Source organism: Scatophagus argus, chromosome 1 (assembly GCF_020382885.2).
Source record: "Scatophagus argus isolate fScaArg1 chromosome 1, fScaArg1.pri, whole genome shotgun sequence".
NCBI classification, from domain to species: Eukaryota; Metazoa; Chordata; class Actinopteri; family Scatophagidae; genus Scatophagus; species Scatophagus argus.
The window spans coordinates 10,380,602-10,407,416 of record NC_058493.1 but is presented as its reverse complement, the minus strand read 5'-3'; the positions used below and the strand labels follow the sequence as shown (position 1 = coordinate 10,407,416).

General features: G+C 41.8%; 3 protein-coding genes across 10 annotated transcripts in view; all 3 read right to left on the bottom strand.

Annotated features, from left to right (window-relative positions):
• Positions 1-8,716, bottom strand: part of myo5aa (myosin VAa) — a 47,139-nt gene extending 38,423 nt beyond the window's left edge. For all 8 annotated transcript variants that reach the window (XM_046377871.1, XM_046378273.1, XM_046378105.1 and 5 more), the window contains exon 1: positions 8,448-8,716. In XM_046377871.1, the coding sequence (XP_046233827.1) occupies positions 8,448-8,474 (27 nt within the window). In that variant the 5' untranslated portion in view covers positions 8,475-8,716. The remainder of the gene's footprint in view (positions 1-8,447) is intronic.
• A 1,086-nt stretch (positions 8,717-9,802) lies between these two features.
• arpp19a (cAMP-regulated phosphoprotein 19a) lies at positions 9,803-14,126 on the bottom strand. The gene is made up of 3 exons (XM_046377744.1): positions 13,926-14,126; positions 12,781-12,903; positions 9,803-11,449 (listed from the first exon to the last, which is right to left on the bottom strand). Exons 1-3 carry the CDS (start codon positions 13,980-13,982, stop codon positions 11,279-11,281), a joined length of 351 nt encoding a protein of 116 aa, XP_046233700.1. The 5' UTR covers positions 13,983-14,126; the 3' UTR covers positions 9,803-11,278.
• A 1,543-nt stretch (positions 14,127-15,669) lies between these two features.
• fam214a (family with sequence similarity 214 member A) overlaps positions 15,670-26,815 on the bottom strand; it is a 31,759-nt gene continuing 20,613 nt past the window's right edge. The window contains exons 2-12 of the mRNA XM_046377620.1: positions 26,126-26,310; positions 25,183-25,379; positions 24,030-24,155; positions 21,871-23,752; positions 20,398-20,523; positions 19,552-19,640; positions 18,415-18,511; positions 17,875-18,033; positions 17,644-17,712; positions 17,069-17,262; positions 15,670-16,950 (exon numbers count right to left, since the gene is read on the bottom strand). Of these exons, the coding sequence (XP_046233576.1) occupies positions 16,797-16,950; positions 17,069-17,262; positions 17,644-17,712; positions 17,875-18,033; positions 18,415-18,511; positions 19,552-19,640; positions 20,398-20,523; positions 21,871-23,752; positions 24,030-24,155; positions 25,183-25,379; positions 26,126-26,310 (3,278 nt within the window). The 3' untranslated portion in view covers positions 15,670-16,796. The remainder of the gene's footprint in view (positions 16,951-17,068; positions 17,263-17,643; positions 17,713-17,874; positions 18,034-18,414; positions 18,512-19,551; positions 19,641-20,397; positions 20,524-21,870; positions 23,753-24,029; positions 24,156-25,182; positions 25,380-26,125; positions 26,311-26,815) is intronic.

The following is a 26,815-nucleotide window of genomic DNA, read 5'->3' as shown; positions in this document are numbered from 1 at the left end:
GAAAGCTGGAGAGAAAAATGTGCTGAGTCAGATGAAGTCTGCGTGGCAGTCAGATGGATGGTGGTCAGACTGGTGTGTTATGGGCAGTAAGACCGCCAGTGCATCTGTAACAACAGAAATCACATGACCAGAGTGTCTCTGCATTGAGTTTGTTCCACATATACCGCATGCGTTAGTGTATACGTAGAGACACCTAGGAACTCAAGCAGTCAGTGAGAGAACACATTTTATCTATAGGGATTTAATTTCCAGTAGTTTTTCTTTACCTCGGGGTGCTGGGTGTTGTCGCACTGATGTGAGAGTCACATGCTTCCCAAGTGATCAGTGTGTGCTGCTTTTTAATGTACAAGAAAAGTTTAGATAAGACAAAGACCAAGATACAAGCGTAAATCTAGAAATTCCACTTGTATTATGTTAACAGATCAGAATTACAACGTGGAGAGAATTCACACAAACAATGTAAAAACTTCTTTCACTTCTAATCTGCATCCAGTCAGTGAGAGATGCTCTCATTTGAAATGAATGGTAAAATATTCAGTGTGATCCCACCCCGAGCACACGTTTAACTGCTTTTCTTTTACACCAGGAAAAGGAAGAGAAGACTCAGTCGAGTGACCTCTGATTTGGTTATACACTAGATTAAAGGGATACTATAGCAATTTAGTACTGCACTTCTGTATGGCTGGGAGAATCAAAAGAGACAGATTTAAAAAAAATGACCGCAGCTACAGTGACTGAGAAATCCTGACCTTGTTTGGGTGAGCCTCTAAAAACACTGGATCCTACATTTCCCATAATGCCACCAGCTGGAGTCCTTTGAAAGTCCCTCACTCTTTCCGTCTGGTAATTTTATTTATTTTTTTTGTTTTAAACAGTGCTACGACAGAGATAACATTCTCTGCCAAAATGCAGAATAATAAAACAATTTCACTCAAAATACCAACAAAGCAAGTTACAAGGCACTCTCATGGACATGTTTTTCGGTTCTGACACATTAAGTATTGAATGACATAATGTCTCAATAACAACAAACAAACAATGATGTCGTTCACACTTTCCCCTCACAGTGGCTGTCCAGAAGGTCAGTTCACAGCAGGGAGAGGCTGCTCTTGAAGGTACCGGGCTGGACTGATGCTAATCCTGGTTTAACTGAGACAAAGGATCAAGACCTGATTAGGCTAACCTGGGGTTTAACAACAGCTAATCTTATTGCAGTCAACTTCACCGAGATTTCATTACATTCGCATATGGCTACAGGTTGCTATGACATGCAGCTACAGCTAACACAAGTTAAATGACACCCATTAGTCTTAAGTCTCCTGCACTGCAGACAAATATGGAATAACACAAGCAACAATATGTATGGAGTGTGCAACATTCTGAAGGTCACAGAAAACAGGGCACTGGGAGAGTGTGTGCACATTATAATACATGTACTGTATGGATATGAGCGTGTGTGTGTGTGTGTAAGTTGGGGGTGGAGGGCTGCAGGGAGGGAGGGGCATTCATGAGAGGTGTTTATAAATCTGCACAAAGTCAATAGCAGATTAGAGAGATTTCACCTTGCAATTACTGAGCTCTGAGCTTTCACTCTTGGACTGGAGACACCGTGGCCTGCCGTGACTCCCCTCAGCACTCTCAGGGTTTTCTCCTGCTTACACTTACTCTGGCAGGGCTTAAATGAATACTCATAAGGCCACTTGTTTTAAATTTCAACTTGTTGATTTGCATGAGTTCTGCAAGATTTACAAAAGCGAGTCACTCTTTGCATTAGAACAAAATTATCATGAAATCATGCAAAATGAGTTCTTAAATATGATCCGCTTATGATCTTTAACTTTACTGGTCAATGGGCCATCTTTTCCAATTAACAAAAGAGCAAACCTTGTGACTAAACCTTCGGGGAGTATGCTGACTGAAGACTGAAAAGACTGTTTCATGCTCACTTTACAGTACTGAGACTGTGTGTGAATTGGACAATGTCCAGACGAACCAGTCAAACACTGTTAAGTATTGCAACTACAAAGGTGATATCTGATCAAAAGAGTCTCATCATCACAATACATGATCCATGTAGATAAACTCTCCTCAAATAGAGTCTACAGTTACGATTTACAGTACAGTCTTTCAGAAACAACTATCTAGATGGCTGCAGTGGTGTGCAAAAACTGTTCTGCTGCTCACATATTCTCAGTAAAGCCGCCAATGGAGTCCCAGACTGCAGAGGCCTCGTCACATGATGCCACTCATGTGAGAATCTGCTGGTTTTCTGCTTAGCTGGACAGACATGACACCAAGATAGAGACCTCAGTGCTGGTGGAGAGTTGGGTTGGAGAGAAACCCTGCTAGTCTCCCTACACCTCACGGTGTTCTCGAACTAGACACTTGGCACAACTGGCGTGCCAATGAACAGTGATTACTAGAGATCAGAGTCGCTTACTAAGAAGCTGTGACGCTGCCCAGCACCTAATCACATTAGTTCAGTCAGTGCTGACTCTTGGAGTATGGTAGTTCACTTCTGTATGTTGTGTCAGGGTAGGAGAATCAGCGCACAGCTGTGCTTTTGTCTCTTCCTTCACCAAAATAGTTCTAACAATTGGGAAAACATATACAATACAATACAATAAGTAAAAAAAAAAAGCCATAAGCTAACCAGCTCTTCAGAGACACCATTCACCATTGGTTTTCTAACATTTTCCTTTACTTTCTGAAACATGCAATATGTTACAGCTAACGGTTAACCAGTGGATCAAATGATTTATATAGCCTCTAGAGCTATAGGGCACTAAAATTCTGAATTATCATCTAGGTGCTGGCCAGAGGTACTTCTTCTCATTCCTGCTAACTAGGTTGTGCCTGAGTCTGCAAAGCCAGACTCTGTGTCTTGTTTCTACAAACTACATCCTTCTCACATTATGACAATCTGAAACAAGGATCTTACCTATACTTCAATACAAAAACTTAAGCTCAGGCTAAAATCTAGATTGTTGCTACTCTGGAGATATTACTGCCCTGTTGCTTTCAGTGACATAACGTTTTCTCTACAGAAGAAGGGCGTGCCAGGACAGGGGCTCCATGTTGCACACTGGAGATACCAAAGTACCAAATTCAAAACCAGAACTCATGGATCACTTATCAAAGAACCACAAACAGTGAAATAGAGAAAGTATTTTATCCTAAATGGATCAGAGTATTTAATTTGTCCATCTTCTTCAACAATTTCACAAGCTTTTCTTAAAATACATAACAACTTAATAAATGAACTGAAGGGTGAACTTCACCGAAAGCTTAGAAGAAGTAGAAACTTACTTGGACAAACATATACTCCAACTCTCGGTTCATCTCGTCTCTTCATCAAGTCTCTAGCTCATGTTGGAAGTCTGCTGGTTTTCTGGATACCTCCAGCCACACACAACACAAGACCAGACACTGGCTGATCGAGCACTGAGCTCCAGCACTCGCTGGTGAATGAAACCTTCCCATTGTGTCCGCTGACACAAGCAGCGTTCACCAACATTTCCTACACTCCCATGCCCTGTGACAGATGACTGGCCATCCCTGCTGTCTATCAAACATCTGGGGCTTCTTCCTTGATCACATGAGTTTTAAGGCAGACAGACTCAAGAGAGAGAAAACAGGACTTTCCCACAAACCACTGACATGGCTGCAAAAAAACAAAAACAACTGTCTGATAGATGCACACAGCAGCAAACCTGAGTTTTGCTCCCATGATTAAAGTGTTGTCTTGTTTTAGAGGAGCACAGTTCAGTAATATCCAAATATGAAGCAAAATTTTAGTTTCCAAACTTAGTATCTCCATATGGGTGTTGTGTAACAATGACGCATTTCATTTACTTTAAGATACCAGTTAAAAAGCTGAAACAAACGGAGCATTGAAATAACATGCTTAAAGGTTTGTTTCAAATCACCACAACAGATTATTGCTGCACCGTCAAACAGAACATAACTGCCAAAAATCATTACTTTGGCCATACACGAGCAGCTCTCCTCTGTGCATTTGCCCTTGTTGTATCCGTCTGTGTTGGACAAGACTGCAGTGACTACATGGCCAGAGCATACGCAACATGACTGCGCAATTACTTTAACCAGGTTATCTCAGTAATTTAATGCACATGCTCTCAATTGCAGCTGTGGAGAAAAAGATAAACCACTGATGTTAGATAATGTTAACCTCACCACCGGATGGAGTTGAGGTGACAGCTACGGCACACAAAGCATCTCTATTATGATTAATCGCGATTAATAGGGGGAAATATGACTATGTTGACCAAATTCCATGGCAATCCATCCAACCGTTTTTGAGCTATCTCACTCAAAACCGCAAATGTCTACTTCATGGTGGCACTAGAGGAAACGTTGAGGGTTAACCAAAGTCTGTGGGAAGTATCTGAACCAAAATTCACAACAAAGCGACAGTTGTTGAGATACTTCAGTGCGGATCAAAGTGATGGACTGACAAACTAGCGGTGCTATCTCTGAATGGAGTCATGCTGCATGCATGGCTAAAAATTAGGAATAATTATACATGAAAGGTGTTTAAATGTGTGTAAATTAAATGTAGCCTGATGCACTTCTCTCTGTGGATTCAAACAGTCAAGCATGCTGTGCTTTTGAAAACAACAAGTGAAGCAACAACAGGTGTTTTCCTTTCCATCAGCTGTTCATGACAATACTCATGCTCTCACATCACAGAGTGCCATGTGGCCATATGTGCAACACGCATGAAGGTTTTGACACAAGCATTAGTTTCTGACCCATATGATTCGGTCCTGTTTTCTCCCATCCCTGATGCACACAGCACTTTTCAGCTTAGGAAAGTTATTATGGGCAAGAAGACATTGTAGTTATTTATTAGGACTTAAAGGAGAATTATGGTATTTTAAAACATGGACCCTATGCTTACGTGTTTTGGTGATGATTCATACTTAAGATACTTACTTAAGATTCATACTAAAGTTTTTAAATTGGTCCAGTAGATACAGTCAGCCACAACACGGCAGCAGTGGCTGCAAATACAGCAAAGCAATCCTTTGGGCAACTCCGACCATCGAAACTACAGCCACTAAAAATGTTTTATTTGCCACCCAATTTCTGAGACTGTTCCTGCAAGATTTAAGACCAAGGCTTCTCCTTGAACAAGACTTGTGCCTCAAAATGCGATAAACAAAAAGGATTTTATTCTTTAACAAAAAGGTCCGTCTGTGTAGGAATCCTTTCCATAATGTTGGCAGACAGTGATGGCACAAACAAGCACGTTTAATGGACGTGGCTTTGACACAAGTCCGAGCTCACCCAAAGGATTACGGTGCAGCAACTGCAGCTGCTGAGGCAACCTACTGGACCAATTCCAAAATTTTAAGTATGACTCATTTGCACAACAAATATGTAAACATGGGGCCCAGATTAAAAAATACTGTAATGCCCCTTTAACCTGGTGAGCATAGTTCATTAGTGTCTCATTGCCAGCTCCTCTTGAGGACTGACATCCCATCACAACCAACCAGAGCCTAGCTAAACTCACTGACCAGACATGTCATGGCCGTCTAAACTGCAGCAGAGTCCAGTAACTCCAAAAATAAATCATATGCATTTGTTGCGGTCGAGCAACACACAGTACACAGTATTTATTTTTGAAACTCTAGTCTGTGTGTTGAATAGCTTTTCCAACTCTGAGTCACCTAATGGAGCATCGCCTTACTTCCATTTCCATGAGAACATCTTACTGCTAACTGCTTTTATTTACACAGCACTGTTTCATTCAAACTCAGCACCTCTTGGGCGATACAGGTTCAAGTCCGGGTCTGAGCCCTTCTGTGTGCATGTTCTCCCTGTACCTGTGTGGGTTTTCTCCAGGTACTCCGGCTTCCTCCCTCAATTCCACAAACATGCACATTAGGTTAAGTGTACATTGCCCCAAGAAGAGAGTGTGTGTAAGTGTGTGTCACACAACTGCAACTGACCAGTCCAGGATGTAACCTGCCTCTCACCTGTTATCAGCTGCGATAGGCTCCAGCCCCCCATGGCCTTGCATAGATAAAGTGGTACAGAGGATGGATGGATGTTCACAACTGTTTGCTTCATCCTTTTTCTCAGACCTACAAAATCTGCCTTCACCTCTGACTCACCTCTGCTAATACTGACAGTCAGGTCAGACAGGAGCGTAGACTGAATCTGATGCTGTGTGTGTTTGTGTGTGCATGTTAACCAAGCAGCTCATAGCTGCTCAATAAGCTTCTATAAGGCTGACTTGAACGAACAAAGGACAGAGTGTTTTCCAGCCCTGTGGAGGGAAATCTCACAGAGAGGGGTCTGAAATCAGAGGCTGACTTCTGAAACAGACTGTACCATTCAAACTAGAAACTAACTTAATGTTTCCCTGAAACACTGATCTGTACTTCCAAGCCCACCCCCCAATCCTTTTGTAATTAAAACTATTTCACACCCAACAGGATTCTTAAGGAATCAGAAAGCCAAATTTATGGTTGGCTGCAAGCCATGACGTGCTGGCAGTGGAAACGGGTTTAATGGCCTCACGCAAAATCTACTTGGATTTTATTTGGAGGTTGTTTATATTTTTACACCCAGGAGATCCTTAAGAGGACCCAACACTTGTTAAGTTTGCTGAAAGAGAGCTCAACCAGGCAGCACCCCTTATGTGTCTTAGATTTACTATATAGATAAGGCTGCAAATAACAGTTACTTTCATTATAGATTAAACTCTGATAACACTGTATGTCGGACCAGCATGTTTTATATGGTTTCAAGGCCAATTTAATTTATTTAAAGCCACCATTACTATCAAAAAGACACATTTTCTCTGGCAATACACAAACAAACAACCAAATAAATAAAAATTCTTGAATATTTTGGAAACAGAAAGGTATTTTGCAGAACACTGAACATGCAACAACAGCACAATCTGCTAGCACTTTCAGTAAGTTTCATGATTAATGCATTGATTTTTTGGTCTACAACATGTCAGATAGTACAAAAAGAACAACAAAAGTACTACAGATTAATTGAATGTTTATTTCACCACTAGAACCAACATTCATTGAAAGCCTTTTTTGGTTTGCCTGATCTTAAGTTCCTTTAAAATCAGAGGTCAGAGTCAAGTAAAGAACAGCTTCCCAGAAGCCAGCAGGGATTCGAACACTTCAACAGAGTGTCCATTTGCTGAGGGAGGGTTCAAATCTGCGTTACCCAGTTCAAAGACTGTCATAGACCATTTGCCCACACTAATCACGACCGCTTAAAACAACAGACGCTAGACAAAAAACTTCCACCAACAAAAGACATCGTACTGAAAGCAGAGTGGTTAAAATGACAAATACCCCGCAGTGCTGCTGTTTGGTATGGATTCCAATAACAATCCTCATCATCACACACACCATCACATTTCCTCTCCAACATATTTAAGCTGAACACACCAGCTTTCAAGGTGGGGGGGGGGATGGGTGACTCATCCCCCCCACCACACACACACACACACAAACACACCACTCCCTTGACTTTGTTTCATATTTGAAATCACAGAAATACAGCAGCAGCACTAGCACTTATGACCTTGTGAGTCTTGAGAGTAACAGGCCTCCCAGGCAACAGTGTCATGTTCTCCTCATTGAGCGTTTGGGGATATAAAGCTACACTGAGGAGGAGGCTTCAGGGCCTTTTCTGGTCTAAACATCGCGGATGCTAAAGGATGCTAAAGTGTCCGGATGCAGCGCTCATCGCAGCATCTCAGTGGTACCCAACCACCTCACATCCCAGAGAACCGGGTTATAAGCCCGAGACACGAGTAGACATCAGAATAAAACGCCAAGACTGGGCGCTTTAGACACACAGGTGTGAGCTAACAACACATACTATGGTTTAAAATCATAGAAGCAGTGCCTCCATGATGGCTGGCACCGCCTTTGCATCATCCCAGCCCCCTAGCCTCTAGCGGGGGATAATGTCAAATATATGAAGGTCCGGGAGAAGAGCATATCTTGTTTTGGTGCACAAACAAGTTGACAACTGACAAAACATACGGATAAACCTGATTTTGTACGATGTATGAATGTAAGCAAAGGGAGGACTGTTGTGAGAAAAAACGACCCTCTGTCGCATCAGTCTTTGTCAGCTGCACCCGTTTAAGCGCTTACATCTATATTTAAACACCCAAACACATCCCACTGCGCGTCACACGGCGTGTTTTATGCGATTTTAAAACCATTTTCATTCACGGAAAACCACCAGCAGACTTGCTATTTAAGAAAAGGACAGATTTTTTTTCCCGTGGCGAAAACTGTCAGCGTGTTTATAGAAAGGATAACGTGAAAATTCAAAGATATTTAGCAGGGTGGTGAACCTGCGACTAGGACATTTATTTAGCCGACATACTAGCACCGTGCTACATACACATAAATATTCACTTGTTTTACCTTTGTGTACAGCTCGGACGCTGCCATGACCGTCTCTCGCTATGTCCTTTCACCAATCTGAGCTAAAACTCCGGCAGGTCTCCTCGCTGCATGAGACCCGGTGTGTATTTTCATGTAGCGGAGGAAGAAATTCTTTGTTGCTGCGGGGGTTCAAGGGGAAGACGTGTCTCTTAACACCATGATAACCTGAAAAGCTTGAGGCGGCTGCTGCTGCTGCTGCTGAGGTTTCGGCGTCTCACTTTGCATTCTGGGTATGGTGACTGAAATGATTCAGCCAAACGGAGAGGGCAACGGCCGCGTGGAAAACTGCGCCACCCGATGGTCGAGACTTGAAAATACACCAGCACAAACATTACCTTTAGCATTGCAGGCGACGCCACTTAAAAGCGATGAGTCAAATGTTGATGATGAAGACGTCTGGAAACCATTAAATTTTTCAGATACGTGACATAGACGTGATGTTTAAATGTAAATATAATTTTTTTGTTTACAACAATTATTGTTAATTGTTACATGGTCATATGTTTACAAGTGCCAATGTTGCTGCCAATCTTTTTATATTTTAAAAGTCATTTTTTTATATCAGTGGAATATATATATGTTTGCTTAAAGAAGAGAGAAAAGAGGGAAACTTTTTTTCCATTTCTACACACTCTTCAAAAACATGGACAAAGGGCATACACAATATATACTTTGGAAGACTGATTAAAAAGATAATTATATATATATATTTTTTCACCAAAATGAAGTGAAAAACATAAAAGGATAGAAGAGACAACACTGTATATTTTCATTTTCCTTTTAGCAATATACTTTCAATATGAATCACATTATGCAAATTGTAAACATACTGTGTTAGGTAGTCATCTTTCATGGGTTTCAAAATAAAATTGCCACAAACTTCACATTATATTTTATTATAATGTATTATATATTACATTTATCAAACTGTAATGTGCGAGGACCTTCACCATTTTTGCTGAAACTGATATTTTTATTTGTTGATCCAAGCGTTGTGAGTTAGTCATAAAGGTAAAATATAAAATGTAGTGGAAGATGTAATTTGGTGTCACCTCTTACTGGGATAAAAAAAAAAAAAAAAAAAGCAAAAAGCAAACAATATTAACTTTGCAATTTTGTTGTAGACTGTAAGCGAATGTTTGTCAACATGCTGTCTAACCATGAAAATAAAATAAAATAAAATACTTAATACAAATTGTCTCCATTTCCTCATCCCAGTGACTTTTGGTAAACTAATTAATTTAAAAAAAAAACAAAACTCATGGTCTCATATCGAAATGTAAACTTCAATTAGCATAATTAGCATTAAGTGAACATAAGACATAACACAGCAATTAAAGATTTGTGCAAAACTATTTTATTTACAAAACAAAATGGCACCAAGTGACAGCAGGGCAGCCATATACATGCACAGCTCTGACAGATGAAGAGCAAGCTTAGATTTACATCACAGGGAAACTTCACCTGGTCACTAAGAACCCTGGAAAATGCACTTTACAGGGCCAACAACATTTTTTGAGATAAAACTACTTCAACTTATGCAAATAGATGTTTTTTTTTTCTCCACGTCTGAACACAATTCATAACACTATTTGATCCCAGTGCCAAGAGCTGCTTCCAGTACATTTTTAAACCATAAATTTAGTCTACTCATACAGCATAAGGGACACAAAGACTGGTCCCTACTGTCAGGAATTTAGCTTTTAGGTCCCATATACTGCTCTAACCATTTTGATTCATTCAAAACCACCTAAAACTATAAACTTTGGCGTGAGGAGGGTGCGTGTGTTGTCACTGAGGCTGAAATGCACGGCACATCACAAACAGTGCGAACTACAGTTCACACTGAAGCAACAACACCACACCCTCCACTTTCACTGCTGAAAGTACAACATTTCCTAGTTTCAAGGAGTTCTGAATATCATCCACATGCTGCCCAGTATTTGTAATTTGCACCTCAGCCTTTCAGTATCTGTTAATGTTTGTGTCAAATGCACCTTGATGAATTAAAATGGAGCTCAGCAAGGTTCCCCTTTGGGAGCCCCGTATCACACATGCACTTTCATATGACAATCAGGTCTTCATTGTGTAGACGTTCAGTCTGACATCCTTCCCACAGCTCACAAAGTGTTAAGATGAGTTTGGCTTCTGGATTATAATATTCTGTCAGTCACTCAAGCATATTGACAGCATAATTTAGAATAAGGACATACAGTGAAATCTGATGTAAAACCCTCTAAAAGGCTGACATCTGCCCCTGTGCCAAACAAAAGTATATATATATATATATATATGTATATATATATATCATACACACACACACACATTTTCAAACTGAGGGTTCCTGATGACCACACTAAAGCCTTCCAACCACACAAGACACAGCTTCTGCTGCTCACCCCAGTCTTCTGCCATCAGTTGCCCATCAGTCATGCAGAGGTCACAGTCTGCTCATCACACTCACACTTGCATGTAATGTCTTTCAACACATCTTACACGGAAGAGAAAATAAAAACGAACATGGAAATGTAAGAGGACAATGACAGAGGGGCTGTCAGTTTGAGGGAACAGCAAGAGACAAAAACAAAGATAGGAAGTATTCAAGACAGGGCAAGATGAGGTGAAAACAAAAATAAACAGAATTTGAAGGTAGCAGCTAGCAAGTTTGCTAGGTGTGGGTTCCTGTTGGATGGGGTCCAGAGGCAGGGGACAGGAGGTACTGTTAAGGGTGGGAGAGGTAATGTTACAGATTTGAGTGGAGAGGGTTTGGGCTGGGAGGTGGTGCAGGGGCTGGAGAGGCTGTGTGTGCATCAGCCTGCCAGTTTACTGGCCACCAGAGAAGGTTTCCTCTGGGGCAGGTCCTGGGGGGTGGGGATGTGGTCCCCTGTGATCTCGGTCTTCTCTGGTGCAGCTGTTGGCAACTGCTTGTTCTTTATCTTCGCTTTGGCCATATTATAGTCACCAGAGTCAAAATATTTTTGCTGTAGAGAGAAAGATTCAAACTTACAGTTTGAACTATGAAAAAAGAACATGACTTGTACCTGAAAATAATGCGAGCTCCCACTATAGTGAACAAACACTGCATTGCAACATTAATATCTGTGTAGCCTTGAATTGAAAATCTGACTGGAGATCTGTTTTTTCTTTTTATGGATTCAGCATTTTTGATTCTATCAAATGCAGATACTGCGTTGTTTTAAACATATGGTACTGAAAAAGTATTGATACTTAAATACTTTTGAAATTTTTAGGATGTACTAGGACATTCTGGTATTTTTGGCATACTGCATTTGACATACTATGCAATGAGACGCGCCATGTTTTTTCTGGCATTCTAAACAGTACAGTAGTATGGGTATTGGAATAAACACAGCGGCAAGCATGTCAAGTTAATTATTAACTTGATATTGATATTGATATTGATATTATTATTATTTATTATTATTATTATTAAAAAAACATGTTGTAAATGTTTTACAAGAGAGGAAATGCACTGAACATGTTACATATGAACAAACTCCACAGGGCCCCTTTCAATCACACATTATTATCTTTATTTAGCGCTTCTTGTGTTATCTGTTGTCTTTATGAGTCACCAAATAATTTAAACCATAAAACGTCACAACTTTTGTCAAATGTTCAACACAAGTTACTCTCATCAAACCTATAAATATTTAATTTTGGATTGTATGAAATAATAATATGAGAAAGTGTTAGTGTAGTGTAGTGTAGTATTTCAGCACTTGTAAGAACAAAGAAAAACAATTATTTTAACATATTTCAATATGAATCACAATTTAGATGAAAATTGTAATTTTTGATTTTGATATGATTTTTGCTGGGGTCTGTACCAAACACAGATAGTGTCTTACATCTGGAGAATATGATTTGCAGCCCCAGGCACCACTGTGGCACCACACTGCTTCATTTATAATGAGATATTACGACAGTTTGTTAGTTCAGTTTCTGTTGACCCCATTGAAAGGTGTTGATTCAACTTATTATTTAGTTATTTTGGAGAGTGCAGTTTGTGGTGTTGTTCAGCTGTATTGTGCCCCACTGAGGGGCATTTCTGAAATTTAGTCTGCTCTCGTTGATCTAAATGCTCTGAGAAAGTCTAGCAAATGGACCTTGAGTTGATATTATCTTGTCAGAATGTAATAGTTATAGTAGTAATAATAGTAGTAATAGTTAGATACCTAATGAACGGCTAACTAAGTGCAACATTACCAACAAAAACAGACAGTGGGTTCAGTAAATGTCCTACATAAACTCTGAATGTTTTGCAAACAGGCACAAGAGATTAACTCACTCCTTTCTGGAGGCGTTTGCGAAGCAGATCAGAACCTCCGGGCTTGTTTCCTAAATTTGGGTATCTGGCCTTCAGTTTGGCTTCCTCTGCTTTCTCGGGACTGATAACCTTGTCCTGAATCTCCTGAAAACGAGCAGAAGCAGGACCGATTTTGTTTTGGGACACAAACACACAAAACCACGTAGTTAAATACTGCACAGGAAGAGGCTAACTCCACTCACTAGATGCCCCCAGGCTCCCACTGAAATATTAGTCATCTGATGGCAGTGCGGTGTAAGATAATGTGACTATCTAGTAGATCTCCGGTAACGTTGCTAACTATGCCACAATGTTTAACCATACATTTATACCATTTTCGGTTAAAACAACATTAGAAAAGCGCATAGTTATTTAGCTAACATTCGCATGCCTGGGATAGAGTTACAGTAAGCACAGGTTCAGATTACCGCCACTGCGTTGTGTAGCGATCTGCTACCCAAACCAACATCAAGTTAAAAGATGAAATATTGTCTGGTGTTTGCTCGGCAGAACACTCACGAAGAAGACACTGTAACTTGGAGCTATATTTGGTTGAATGAGTTGAACCACAGATTTGGATGAGTCGTTAAATGTGTTGCAAAATAACCGCCAGTCTGTTTATTACAGTTAGAACGGTTAAAGACAGATTAGGGAACAACTAACGACGCGAAAACCGTGGTAGCTAAAGTAAATAAATAAATAAAATACCGTTACTGTAACTAGGCTTCAAACGGGAGTGAAAAAGCTGGATTGAGCTAAGCTAACGTTAGCGGCTGAGCCACAGATATGAGCTGAGCTAACTGTTACCGACTGGCCCCTGTGTATGAATGTCATGACAGTTAGCTTGGTGAATGGCATTAGCTAGCAGTACCTCTGACATTCACACCAGCCATCGGAAACATTCGCTCTGCTAGTGCCCGAAATGAGAGGCCAGCTAAAAGGTAACGCAATATCGTCACAAGGCTTTAAAAATAACATAAACTATTCCAACCAGGGCTTCGTAGCTAGCTGTGGTTGATATGTCAACAATAACGAGCGCGCGGCGAAGAAGCTAAGCTATGTATCGTATCGTTAGCTATACCAAAATCAGTGGTGCTACCGTTAATGCTAATTCGTTGCACAGTTACCTTCTCGTCCACAGATGTCTCCTCGGCTGTCTGTGCTTCTTCGTTATCCCCCGACATTTCTATATTACCGTGATCTCAGACAAAAGACTGCTCACTAGTTGGACAAGTGATCCACAAATCCCCTGCTCTGACTTTCCGTACCCATACGGGTTCTGTCGAGCTCACAAGAAATACTACGTCACATGCGGAGACACCACGCGCGTCCTGGCACTCCTGTCGTGCACGCGCACTTGGTGCAGGGATCGGATTTACATTGCGTAACATAGCGATCAGCTGTTGAACCCATGTGTTGTAACACAAATCCAGATTCCAGTGAAATAATCCTCAGATCTGGAGGATGATGAATGCTGATTTAACACAATGCAGTCCGTTTTATAAGTTGTCCCAACAGCAGTATTTCCTTCCATCGTTTGGTGTCAGGCTGAAACATACGACTCTGCGAGACTGTAGGTGAATTAATCAGCACAGTATGCATAAGTGAAGCAGATAATTGAAGGTCAACAACCAATGACGTACAGTGTAACATCATACAAAAAATGGGGATGTGATGAGGCTGTGCGGGGTGGCCGCCATATTAAATGTCCACCACCAATTTGCAGCTTTGCGTACCACCTACAGCAGTACTCACCAGCTGTCGTCTGTTGTACATTGCTGTGTGGTCGGTTGTTCCGTGTGTTGCAACCTGTGGTCTTATATTTTGAGTGTGAAGTGGTAGAAAAGTGCTGACATCAAGCTGCACCATATCAGTGTTGTGCTACAGACAGTTTTGAAGGATGTGGTTATGTCTAACAAGAGATTTTGTCACATTTATTTTTTTTTATCAGAAAATTGATGCGTTGTAAAACTGTGAAAAATAAAGTTTATCCTCACCAAAATGTCATATTTGCCATTTTAAGATTTTAAGAAGTATTTACCAATAAAAAAGGTTACCACTCTTGTAACCAAAATGACTTGTAATAATGTGTAAGATTGATTTTGTATTAAGAAATGTTATCTGAGTTGTAATACTCACAATATGTATATATCAGGTATTCAGAAACCCACAGCCTTGGCTGTTTGACCAGTTTTCAAACAATTTTACTTAAAGTTAATTCACAGGAACCTTTGACGAAATCATCTGCTGAATTTGTTCAGATATTTGTTGCAGATATTTGTTCGTCCTTCCAAAGTTTGGTGATGTTGCTTTTATTAATCAAACAAGTACTGCCTTTTGTAATTCAGCAACATATTTTTTTATCCCAGTTTTCTAGCACACATGCAACGTCCATTTCCTTTTGTAATGAACTGACTTCATCAGTACGTTCATTAGTTTTCTTGTAATGATTAAATTCTAACGTAATGCACATGTAATGCCTTGTGATGTGCTCGTCGGAGTACATCACGCTACATTAGAAAGAATGTACAAAGAAAGTAGGAGGCCTGAATGTCAATTGGGTGTACTCATAGTGGCGTTTTGTACCAGAATGCAGTCATACGCATCAGCCATCTGTGAGGAGTGTGGAAATTCTGTTATCATCCCTGATTTCTCATTTGCACTTTTTCCAAGTGAGCATATTTTAATGACTTGCAGAGAGAAGTCGTGACATACTCAATGTTTCATTTCTGATAGCAACAGACATGACTTGAGTTTTGTTCCTTGAAGCCCCCAGGTACCCCTCCCAGCGTGTAATTGTCTGATGATGTGGTAGGACAGGAAACGCTGTGGGGGAAAAAATAACACAAAGAAACAGACCAGATTTCCAGATTGCTTTAGAAGATATATAGATATATTTTTTTTCAGATTTGAATATTAATGTCAAAAATACATACTATGATATACATTCTGCACTACATCATCTTAGAATGACAGACGTCACAAGTAGTAACTGAAATATTAATTTAAATATTAAATAAACTGATGGTTAAGTAAACTGAAAGTGGATGTGTAAACACTAAACTAAGGTTACTCTTCCTATTGCAACACTTCCAATAAAGTGGTTCTGTAACAGTACAAAAGTATTAGAATATTACTATTTTCTGTTTCATTTCCAGTTATGCTGAGAAAAAAAATCCACAGTGCACTTCTGATGTTCTGCTGTGATGCTTTCAGTTGACTCTAGCCTGATTGCTTGTTTGACTTCTTTAGTGGTCCTTGGTATGTGTTTTTGTTTTTTTTTGAAGAGGGGATGTTGTTGCGCCACAGTCTGCCAAGTGCTTCCTCCTCCACGTGCACTCCTCCTTCTGCACCGAGCTCAGGAATCACAGGCTCAAAAAGCAGAGTTCACTTTCAGTTCAGTCAATTCAATATTTACGGATTTAAAACAAAACCTTTTACCATTAAAGGGGCCTTGTACTGCATCTACAAAGAAACTAATTGAGACTGAACAGTTATTCATCATGTCAATTAACATTTTGAAACATTTTGATTCGAGTCAACAGAGTGAAGTAGCCTAAACCCTGCTGAAATAATTTAGATGTCTAACTGTAGTGTAGACAATCACTGGTCTCTGCTCTCCCGGGATACACACAACAGCAGGGAAACAAATTATAAATCATATCTGATAAGACGCTCTTTACCAGGAAAACAGCACCTGAAACATGCTCTATAACTGTAGCCTTAGACCCAGCCTCTCTGATCCAAGGCTGTGCACTTAACAGAGAAGAAGTTTTCATTTCTGAAGAGTCTCCCACTCTCCTAGCTCCCCTCTTTGTCTGTTCTCGGTAACAGAGGGGATCAAACTTGAGATTCTGGACACAGGCCAGGTGAGTCTTGTTGACTGCTGTCCTTTAATCACATCTCATCTTAGAGCTTTCTCAACTAGCCACGGGCTGAGTAAGAGTCTACCGCTGGCACCAAAGTTTTGGTAGTTGGAGGCGGGAGGGGGTTGGGCCTCAGCAGCGGGGAGAGAAGGGTGGGTCAGTGGGGGACTCTGTGAAGGACTGGAGCTCATAGGCAGCACCGCTGTCCACCTCCATGGACTTCCTGGAAAAGAGCAGACGGATGTCCCTATGGAGGTAGATCTTCCCAGACTTGGAACTCTGAAACCTGGTTGGCATTGGGAGATGGAAGACAGGGAGGATGAACAATAGAGGAGAACCATCACAGCTGCTCAATATATTCTAGTTTTGGAGTGCACTCAAGACAAAATGACAGCCAAACTCACCTCAGATGAACGAGGTAGCGCAAGGTGCGTCCGTGGCTGAGAGGCTTCCGGCTGTTCTGATTGTTTGTGTCACGGCGGACGGGAACAGAGAAGGTCCTCTGGCGCAGGAAGGTCTGGTGTCCAGCTGGCATGGCTCGTAGGTCATACATCACAACAAACATCTTCACCACCGTCTTGTTGGGGTTGAATAAGGTCTGAGTGGTATCACCAGAGAGCAAGGGAGGATTAAAACAGGTTTCTAACTCTTTGAACTCAACTCATTGATCTATACAGACACAAGATCTCAAATGCTGAATATCATCCTAATAACGTAATTAAAGCATAAACAGCATACCTGTCAAATTTATGAGGATACGCACCATAAATAAATAAACATGTTGGGTATCTTTATGTTGCATGATGTATTTACCACTACAACCACTAGGGGTCTCCCTTTCCCCTTACTACTTGGTGTGATTTGCTCTTTGTTCTCCATCACGGTTACACCATGATGCAAATATCTTATAGAAATAAACGTTTTGAGATTGTTTATACATTTGTGTGTGTGTGTGGGGCATCCTGAAAAGTTTCCTTACCACTTGAATGGTTCCTGATGGAGGTACACGGTAGCCCCTTTTCCCCAGGGACTCCAGGTTTATCACACCCTGTGAGAACACACAAACTCTGTGTCACAAACATTCAAAGGCGCTTACACACATATATAATCACAGTTGAGGATGCAGCTTTCAGTTCAAGGCTCAGTCATGTAGGCTGGAAAAAAATGAGACTGAATTATTGATTGGCCAACTGGAAAAACATAATCTCACCATATATGGCGAGGGAGCGTTGTCATCTGAGACACTGTAGAACGACACATCCACAGGTAAGGTCAGGTGACTGGGGCAGAAGGACCCACTGGCTCCGACCTCTGCTGTGAAACCCTCCACTAACCCTAAAGGCTCCAAGCGGTAGTTCAGTACACACTCCTAAGGAAACACAGGTCATGTTGTTAAATTTTCTTCCATTATTTTTCTCACACACAAGACATCATTGATTTTGGCTTTGACCTTTGACTTTTTCATCCACGACAGAAACTCAGTGTTTTTCATCCAGTGGACAAAGTATTATAAGTAATCTTTTGAAAAAGGAAAACAGACAGCTTGCCATCAAAATGTTGAAGTTGCTAGATGATGGCGAATCAAGATTTTGCACTTTAAAAAAGTCTGGCTGCAGAATCGATTTCCTTTGTAAGCATTCTGTTTCACTTGAATTATCCAGGGATGAAAACTGGCATGAGCGAAAGTACACCATTCTCTAAAACTGCTGGATGAAAAAGGCATGATTCTGAGTGACTTTGCGAGTTATACCTCAAAGTTTCCCAGCAGACTGAGACTGGCAGGTGGAGCGCTAGCACTGAACAGCTGCTGTGACTCATCCGTGTACCCCTCTCTCTTTGGACACACCCTGAAGGGTTAAAAAAAAAACACAAACACACACACTTGAACAACTTGCTTTCAATGCGTGGGGTGTGAAAGAGCATCTTGACAAGCATTCCTGGTGGGTGAGATAAAACGCTGAATCTTATTTATATGTAAACAAAAGCGATATCAGCCATCTCAGAAGTTTGGTCCTCTAACATCTTTTACTTTACTGTAGCAGAAAAAATATCATGTATTCCCAGGTCACAGAAAATCATACAACAGCTTTTGCCAGCCACGGTCAAACTGACCAGGACTTGTCCAGTTGCTGAAATGAACTTTCAACTCTGAAGGCCAAACTCTTACAACATCTATTTTGTTGAAAGAAGCACTGAGCTAAAACCCACATCTGCAGTGTGTAGGCACAGCCACAAAGCCCTGTGTGTATGAATCCCATTCACTTCTGTCTGCCATTTTGAGCAGAACGTGTGTGATTCTAGATGCAGTCACAGTACAGCAGAGCTTCAGCAGGTGGCAGCGTGAGAGGAATAGTCAGCAAAACAGGGCTGACCTAACCTTACCAGCGAGAACAACACTCTTATTGTGTGATCTCACAACGCACACACAATACTTGTAGAAGCTATTGCTGATCCAAGGCTATGTCAGCGTGTTGGGGTAAGTCTAATCTCTAATATAGATCCTTTACAAACAGATCTGTGAATTTGAATGGCTCTCAGTGGTGGTTAACAAAAAAAGACCAACAATATATTTTAACTTTAATCATAAAAAAAGGCTCAATATCAAGTATGTGCCTTGTTGGCACTTCCACATAGTAACAGCTGAAATGTTGCAAAGCGAGAAGAACAAGTAAGTTTGACGACACAAAGTATGAGTAACTTGATCCAGATGGTACTATAATAAACAGATGATGTGGGAGGCAACTGTAAAACAAAATATTCTTTGTCCTTTAACTGTTACTAAGTGTGCAGTAAATGTGTAAACGCATCTTGACCTTATCTTGCTGGACAAACAGAGCTGAAGCCTGGAAACTACAGTAACAAAGATCCCGGGTGAGAAAATGTGTACCTTTTCCCAGAGGCCCAAGGCAAACCCTTACAGCCAACCAGAGAGGTGTCCAGGTCAAAGTAGCCTGTTTGGTTTTTCCTCTGAGGAACCTGCCGTAAACATCAAGGACATGATGGTTATAGAGCAGCTGTCATAGATAAGAGCTCAGCTGACAAGTCATCTGTTTAATGTCTGGGAATCTAAGACTCTTGAGTCCAAGTTTAAAGATCACAGGAGAGAAATTTAACAGCATGAAATGTCTTGTCTTCAATGCCAGGAAAAATACATTTTAAAATCCTCATTAAAACTATATATTTTCATAATAATACAGTGTTTTATCTGTTGTAAAATATGTCCTCTAGAAGATAGCAAAATACACACACATAATGATGCGTGTGTGAAAATATGTGAGCTCATGTGTTGGTGAGACTGTGCGTCTTCTGTGTGTGAGTGGGACCATTAAAAAGACTGGAATTTGTGAACTCAGTGAAACAATTTACTGGAGCTGATGAGACACACGTGACTCACGTGCTGTACCTGCCTGTACTGTGTGTGGGTGTGTGTGTGTGTGTGTGTGTTTTTTATGTGTACATTAACCTTGTTTCACCTGCCAGATATTTCAAAGTCTCTTTATGGCAAACAGGCCCACTTCTGACGCTGCACTGTGAGTAATTCTTCAGACGTCTTCAAATAAAGGCTAATGACTGTGTTGTTGTGACCAACACAACTGCATGGATACCAGCGATGACTGAGTCAGTAAGTGTGTGAGCGTGACTGTGAGCCCGTATGTGTTAACAAATGCACAAAGCAGAATCTGACAATGACTTTCACTGCATAGACGAGTGTGTGTGAGTGTGCGCTCCTCACGGGGCTGGAGAGCAGAGGCAGGCCAGTACGAGGGTGGAAGGCCTTGGTCGCTGTGGCGTCTAATGAGTGGCGATTCTGTTTCTTCCAGCTGTTGCAGGGACGCAGAGGGGAGGGGCTGTGAGTTTGCTGGAGAACAGAGATGGAGAGAGAGATTAACGCAGCCTGCAAGAAAAATGAATTCATCTGTGTTCATCAAATCATGTTCCCATAAATGATGTGTCATCTTGACATCATCCACTCTCACCTGCTACCAAACAAATCACTAATTTCAAATGAGCAGGGTTTATATTTGTTTAGATGTTACATTTTAGAAGTACCTGTTGTTACCCTCCCACTAATAGTAACTTGAGCTTTTATGGAATGAGAACTCTGCTTAGTCAAACATTTAATTCCCAAAAATATATAACAATAGCTAAATTTATATAATGTTTGGGACAGAACTGAAAGAATTGTTTTGGGAAACATTTTTTGAAACACATTTATTCACTTTCTTTTTGAGAATCAGAAGATCAACGTCACATCAATAAGCACATTTCCCAAAATGCTGAACAATTCCTTTGTGTGATGACAGTATTTCCCTTATATGAAGAGCAGCTTAACAGAGGGGCAGTTAAATAATTAGTTTAATTTCTATATAAAAGTCTAATCAAGCGATATGTCTGCTTAAACAGCCAGAGATGTTACTGGTTGTTCTGAAGCACAGCTGGCAGCAACTGAAGCTCTGAAACCCACCTATTACAACAAAGTTCAGCAAAGACACACCTTATATGTCTTTATATTTATTTGTCTTGTCTTTATCGTTATTTAGCTAATTGTCTAATCAGAGATAGAACAAATATAGCAAACGTATCAGATATCTTAAAGGAACATTAAATTCTGCACTGTTCCAACTCATATCCAGCTACGAGTTTGCCATAACATTATATCAACTGGATGTCAAGATTTCACATTTAAGACGTCAACAATAACCACCAATTTAGTCCAAGCATAACCATTCCTGTCATTGTTATTGTAATGAGCTAGATGAAATCTGAAGCTGTCATAGTGAGTCTGTATGTGTGGCAGTGAAATTGACCAGAAGAGTATTTTATCTGCTCATTTTATTATTGTAGATTGTTTCATCAAGTATCTTACTTCATGTACTCCATCATTAAAGAGGACGACAGGAGGAAGAATATGGAATAAGATGTGAGAGAGTGAAGAGGAGAGGCAAGACCGACCACCAGGCAAAGGCTGCCTCGGTGGGTCCTGAAACATTTCAGGAAATGTAATGTGATATCTGCAACTGTGTACTAATATGTGTCTAAAAACCTCAGTGCTGCTGCAAGACAAAAGTCCTGGTAGACACTAGATGCAGTTAAACCAAGCCCCTTTTAAGCAGGGATAGGGCATGACAATAATAATGGGAATAAGTCCAGATACCTAAATGATCTGTTACTAAAAAGTATATGGACAAAATGAGGAGTCCCTTACCAGAACAGTAGAGGGGGGAGTCATATCTGGACTGCTGGAGCATTCAGACTCCAGGGGCGCCTGATTCTCATCTTGCAAGGAGGAGGCCGAGGTTGTTGCACAGACCTGCATCTGTAACTGGGACTGGTACTGAGGCTGAGGCTTGCTGTGGTTGTGACTTATGTTACAGTTCATGGCTGAGCTGGCATCTATGCAAGTACAATTGCAGGTCTGCCCATTCCTCGGGCTGTTCTCAAGGACAGGCGAGGCAGAGGGGGCTTCATGGCTGCTGGGTGTCCTGATGACTCTGAGCTTTTCCTGTGGGGGAGTTTGTAAACACTGACCAGCCTGGGTGTGGGACTGGCCTCTGAATGAGGGTTCTTCAAGTGTAAAATGAGCACCATTTTGGGCCAGGGGAGAATGGCATTCAGTCCCTGGATCGATTCTGGGCTTGTCTGTGCAAATGGGCGAGTGTGTGGCAGCGCAACTGTACATGCTGCCTCTGTGAGGTTCGTGGTTGGGTATGTGGCCATTGGTGTAGCCATTGGTGGCAGTGTGTGAAGAGGCTTGCGGGACGTGTGTGGTGTGTGAGTATGTGCGGACCGTGTGTGTGACTGTTGTTGTGTGCGTGTGGTGCAGAGAGCTGCCGCTCCTGCTATGCCTGGGAGACAGAGGCGGGACAGACAGTCTCTCCTGGATAAGTCGGGTAATGTCTTGTACTGCCTGGGCGATCAGGGAGCTGTCTCTTCCCCTCTCCTTTTCTTTCTCCTTCTCTGTCTCTCTCTGCTTCTCTCCTTTCCTCTCCTCCTCTCTCTCTCTTGTCTCAGTCAATTTTAGTTTCCTGCAGGCTGCAGGTTTAGGGGAGGAGCTTTCCCGTTTGCTGAAAGAAGCATCACTCACGGGTGTGTTGAAGGGGCTGGGCCAAACGCGTCCCACAGACTCATAAGTGGGTACCTCGGGGTCTTTGGTCTTACTGGCAGTTATGTCGTCATGGTTACTGCCCCACATGGCTTTGGGAGGGTTGTCAGAAGCAAAAAGGCCAGGAGGGAGCGGAGGTGCTGTGGGGTCGCAGAAGTTGAGCCTCTGTGCAATGCGGGCGATAACTTCCTGCCTCTCCTGCAGCAGCGAGCCAATCAGGGGGTTTGTCTCGGTTGCAGAAGGCCTCGGGGAGGGGCAGCGGGGCGGCTCTGCCAGGGAGATATTCTTAAAAGCTCTCAGTGGCTCTGGGATGGGCCTCTTTGACCTTTCACTGCTGTTGGTGCCAGACCCATAGTCCTCAGCTTGTGTGGGGTCTGATGAACCATTAAAAGCCGAGTACAGCCACTTCCCTGCTTTACTTGTTGGAAGCGGAGAAGGGGAGTGGGAGCGAGAGGGTGTGGGGGAGTGAGAGGGCCTGTGGAACAGCGGGGAGCCCTGACGTTGGGGGATGCTAACCTGCGGAAGCTCTCCATTCTGATATGACTGGTCTTCCCCAGGCTCCTGGCTCTTCTTGTTGTAGGGTGGTGGCACAACAGTGTGGGGAAGGCTGTTAATGGGGATGTTGTTAATGGGAAGATTAGGAATGGGTAATCCATTGAGGAGGAGGCCAGACATGGAGTTGGAGCTCTTGCTGTAAATGTTAGGGTTTTGAAGGAGGCCGTCTTTGCTGGGATCCTGGCTTTTTTTGAGGGTGGGCAGGCCACCATGGCTGTTGAGGTTTGGGTTGAGGGTCGGGGTCTTGCTGTAAAGCGGAGGCAGGCCGGTGTGGATGCTGCAGGCCAGGGTGGGGTAAGTGGGTTGGCGAGGGAGCGACTGGACACGAACCTGCAATGCAACACTCTGGGACACGTTGGGGACCGGGAAAATGTGCTCGGAAGGCGGCTGGGAGAACTGCCACACCAACTCCTCATCAGCAGCGCTGATCCTATTTGACAGGGTGAGATTCAAAAAAACACAACACTGTTACCTCCTCCATCTTAAAATATGCAGGAACTGTCAGAGCCTCCACAGATTCAATTTTACTTCCTGCAATTCAATTTTTAAACAGTGCAGTACACAAGACCTACATCTATACATACATTCGAAAACAATATGATTTCAGATCACGTTTCGTGTAGCTTTAACAGTCTGGTCCAGCAGCCACAATGAAAAGCTTTCAGCCCCCTCCAGTGTCAAAATCTTCAGTGAGTGTTATGTCTGACCTGTACAGGATGTTTCTGGGGACGATGCCATGGGAGGCGCTGAGCCAGGCACTGAGCTGGGAGAAAAAGACGTAAGAGCGAACAGCCAACAGCAGGGTCTTCTCCTCAATGAAGCGATCGCCGCTTCTATTAAAAACACAGAAAAAAAAGGTGGAAGTGTGCCAGTATGTCAGGCTAATGAGAAAACAGTTCAAGGATGTGTGTCTGGGTGTGTTTTTCAAAAACAGTGTACCCTGTTCCTGTACATGCGAGTAGGAAAGTGGGACAACTTGCCAGACTAATTAACCCTCTGTGAGCCAAGACAATTATCTGGGCTTCTGCCTTTTAGTTTTATGATTAATTTGTTCCATGTTATATTTTAATTGCTTTTCACCCTTCGCTCATGACTTGCTATTATGTAATTTGACACATTTACAAAGCAATTCAATGTAAAAACACTCAAACCTGCATTTCAATTTGTTTCTTAGAATGTGCTTAACACACAAAAAAGTGGAGAGCTCGCAGCTCTTGTGAAGGTTTCTAAACTTCTTGGGGTTATATGTGTTTTCTCTGGACACAGCCATTTAACCATACAAAATCATCTGCCACCAGGACAGGGTCAATGAGCAACATGCCCACTCATAATAGTAATTTATCTAAAATTGTCTGACACATATCATTGTCTTTGCATTTTACTTTTGTTTGTTTTCCAGATGCCTTTTTAACTTTATTGCTCATATATTTATCATATATCATATTTTGGCATATTAGTAAAAAGGAAACACACAGGAGATAAGAGGGTTAAACCTGCAGGCACACAGGATGACCGTTATGGCCCATCGTCCATATGCTTCAGGTCTGCAGGAGAAACCTGTATGGTACACTTCAGTTCACCTGTACACACCACAGGCTGCATATATTGCATATATTGTCTTATTTTAAAAGTTTTGAACTTCATTTTTATATATTTTGTTGTACTTTATGTATTTTAAAAAGTAAGTGGGGTATGTGAAAGTATTAGCTGTGCAAACAAAAATAACAAAGGACAGTCAAGGAGCAACTTGGTCTATTTCTTTGACCACAACTGTACAACATCTGTCATGAAAACGGACAAAGGCGCTCTTTTCTAGTACTAACAATATTTGAATAGTAAGATCATGAGTGGGTGCCCTACTGTCTTGGAACTGGCTGCAGGGTCCATCTCTCCAGCAGCAGAGCATCTTGTTTGATGACCGGGTCGCTGATGGGGTCACTTGGGGGACATTCATCGCCATAGCAACAGTCTGGCAGGAGCATGACCTCAATCATGATGGGAATGCTGTTCCTCCAAAGCAGGATCACTTCTGAACGGGTTCGCCTCGCCTGCCGACACTGGACACACGCACACACACCCGTGGACAAAGGTAGAGGGTTAGTGCTCGTTAGTGAATGTCGACACCAAAACCTTGACATTTACGAGCAAAACAGATGGGATCCTGAAAGAGTCTCACTTAAAATATATGTATAATATAAAATTATCACTAACATCTCTCATAAACAGTACTTCAGATTTGCACCCGGTCTGATAAGTGGGCCTAACTTTACACACATCAGAATCAGAATCACCTCTTATTGGCCAAGTATGTTGATATGCGCAAGGAATTTGTTTTGACTGGTGATGTCTCTCTAGCAATAAGACGATGCAGTATATAGATAAGACAACATAAACTCAATTTACATCATATATACAAAACCCTGTGCATGTTACAGTAGGTGTGTTATCTACAAATGAGGCAGTATACACAGTATAATGAACTGATAAAAAGACAACAATAACAATAACGACGTGCAATATACATAAAGTGCAGTGTGGTAGGCCTGTGCAGCCCAGTGATGTGTCTCTGGAGGTCGTTAAGACACAATAGCTGGAGTGAGCAGACTGAATGAATCACTCACAGAATGTTAGTAGCAGGTTGACTGCAAGGGTGCAGGTCGGATATTTATATCATGTGACCTGAATGATGCAAATGAAGTACCAACAGCAACCCATAGTAAAATCAGAAGAGGCTGCTTCCTGTTTTCACTCCAGAATAAGACATGACAGGCTGCGACCACAGATCTGTGTGCACGTGTGCTACCTGAGGCAGTTTGTCGCTGCATTCATGCTTGTGAAGAGGCGGCATGGCCGACTGGGCTGGCGGACAGTGCAGCCCCTCGGTTCTGCCCTTCACAGAATATTCTGGTGTCCTTCCCTCTGTGATGAGCAAGGTCAGGAACACCAGGAACTCCTCTGCATCATACTCGAAAAACTCCTCCGTTGCATCTAAACAAGGCAGAAAAACAGAGAGTCAGCATATCTTTTCATATCACTTCACACATCTGAACAGAAAACAGGGAACAATTAAGAAGCAGCAGGTAAACTACCAGTTTGTCTATACCAGGGGTCGGCAACCCACGTCTCTTTCTATCCCTCTTATGTGGCTCTGGTGGCTAAGAGAGGGCGAGCATATTTTAGGGGAAAAACGGTGTGAATAAATAATGGACACTTAATTTGAATTGATTTCATTCTATTTATTCAGTTTTTTGTTGTTGTAATAGTTATTTCTTTGGAGACTGAGGTGTTCTTGTGACATTAACGTACAACTTGTTTTAAAAACAAGAGTGAAATTATTCAGAAAATTAGAGATATGCCTCTCTCTGCAAAGACCGTCAAGGACAGAGCCATTAAAACGGCAGCAAACATCACCACTCAACAAACTGCGGACATTAATTCGGCTCTGGCGGACTCAATCGCCTGTGATGAATCAAAAGATGTCAGCGATATTGAG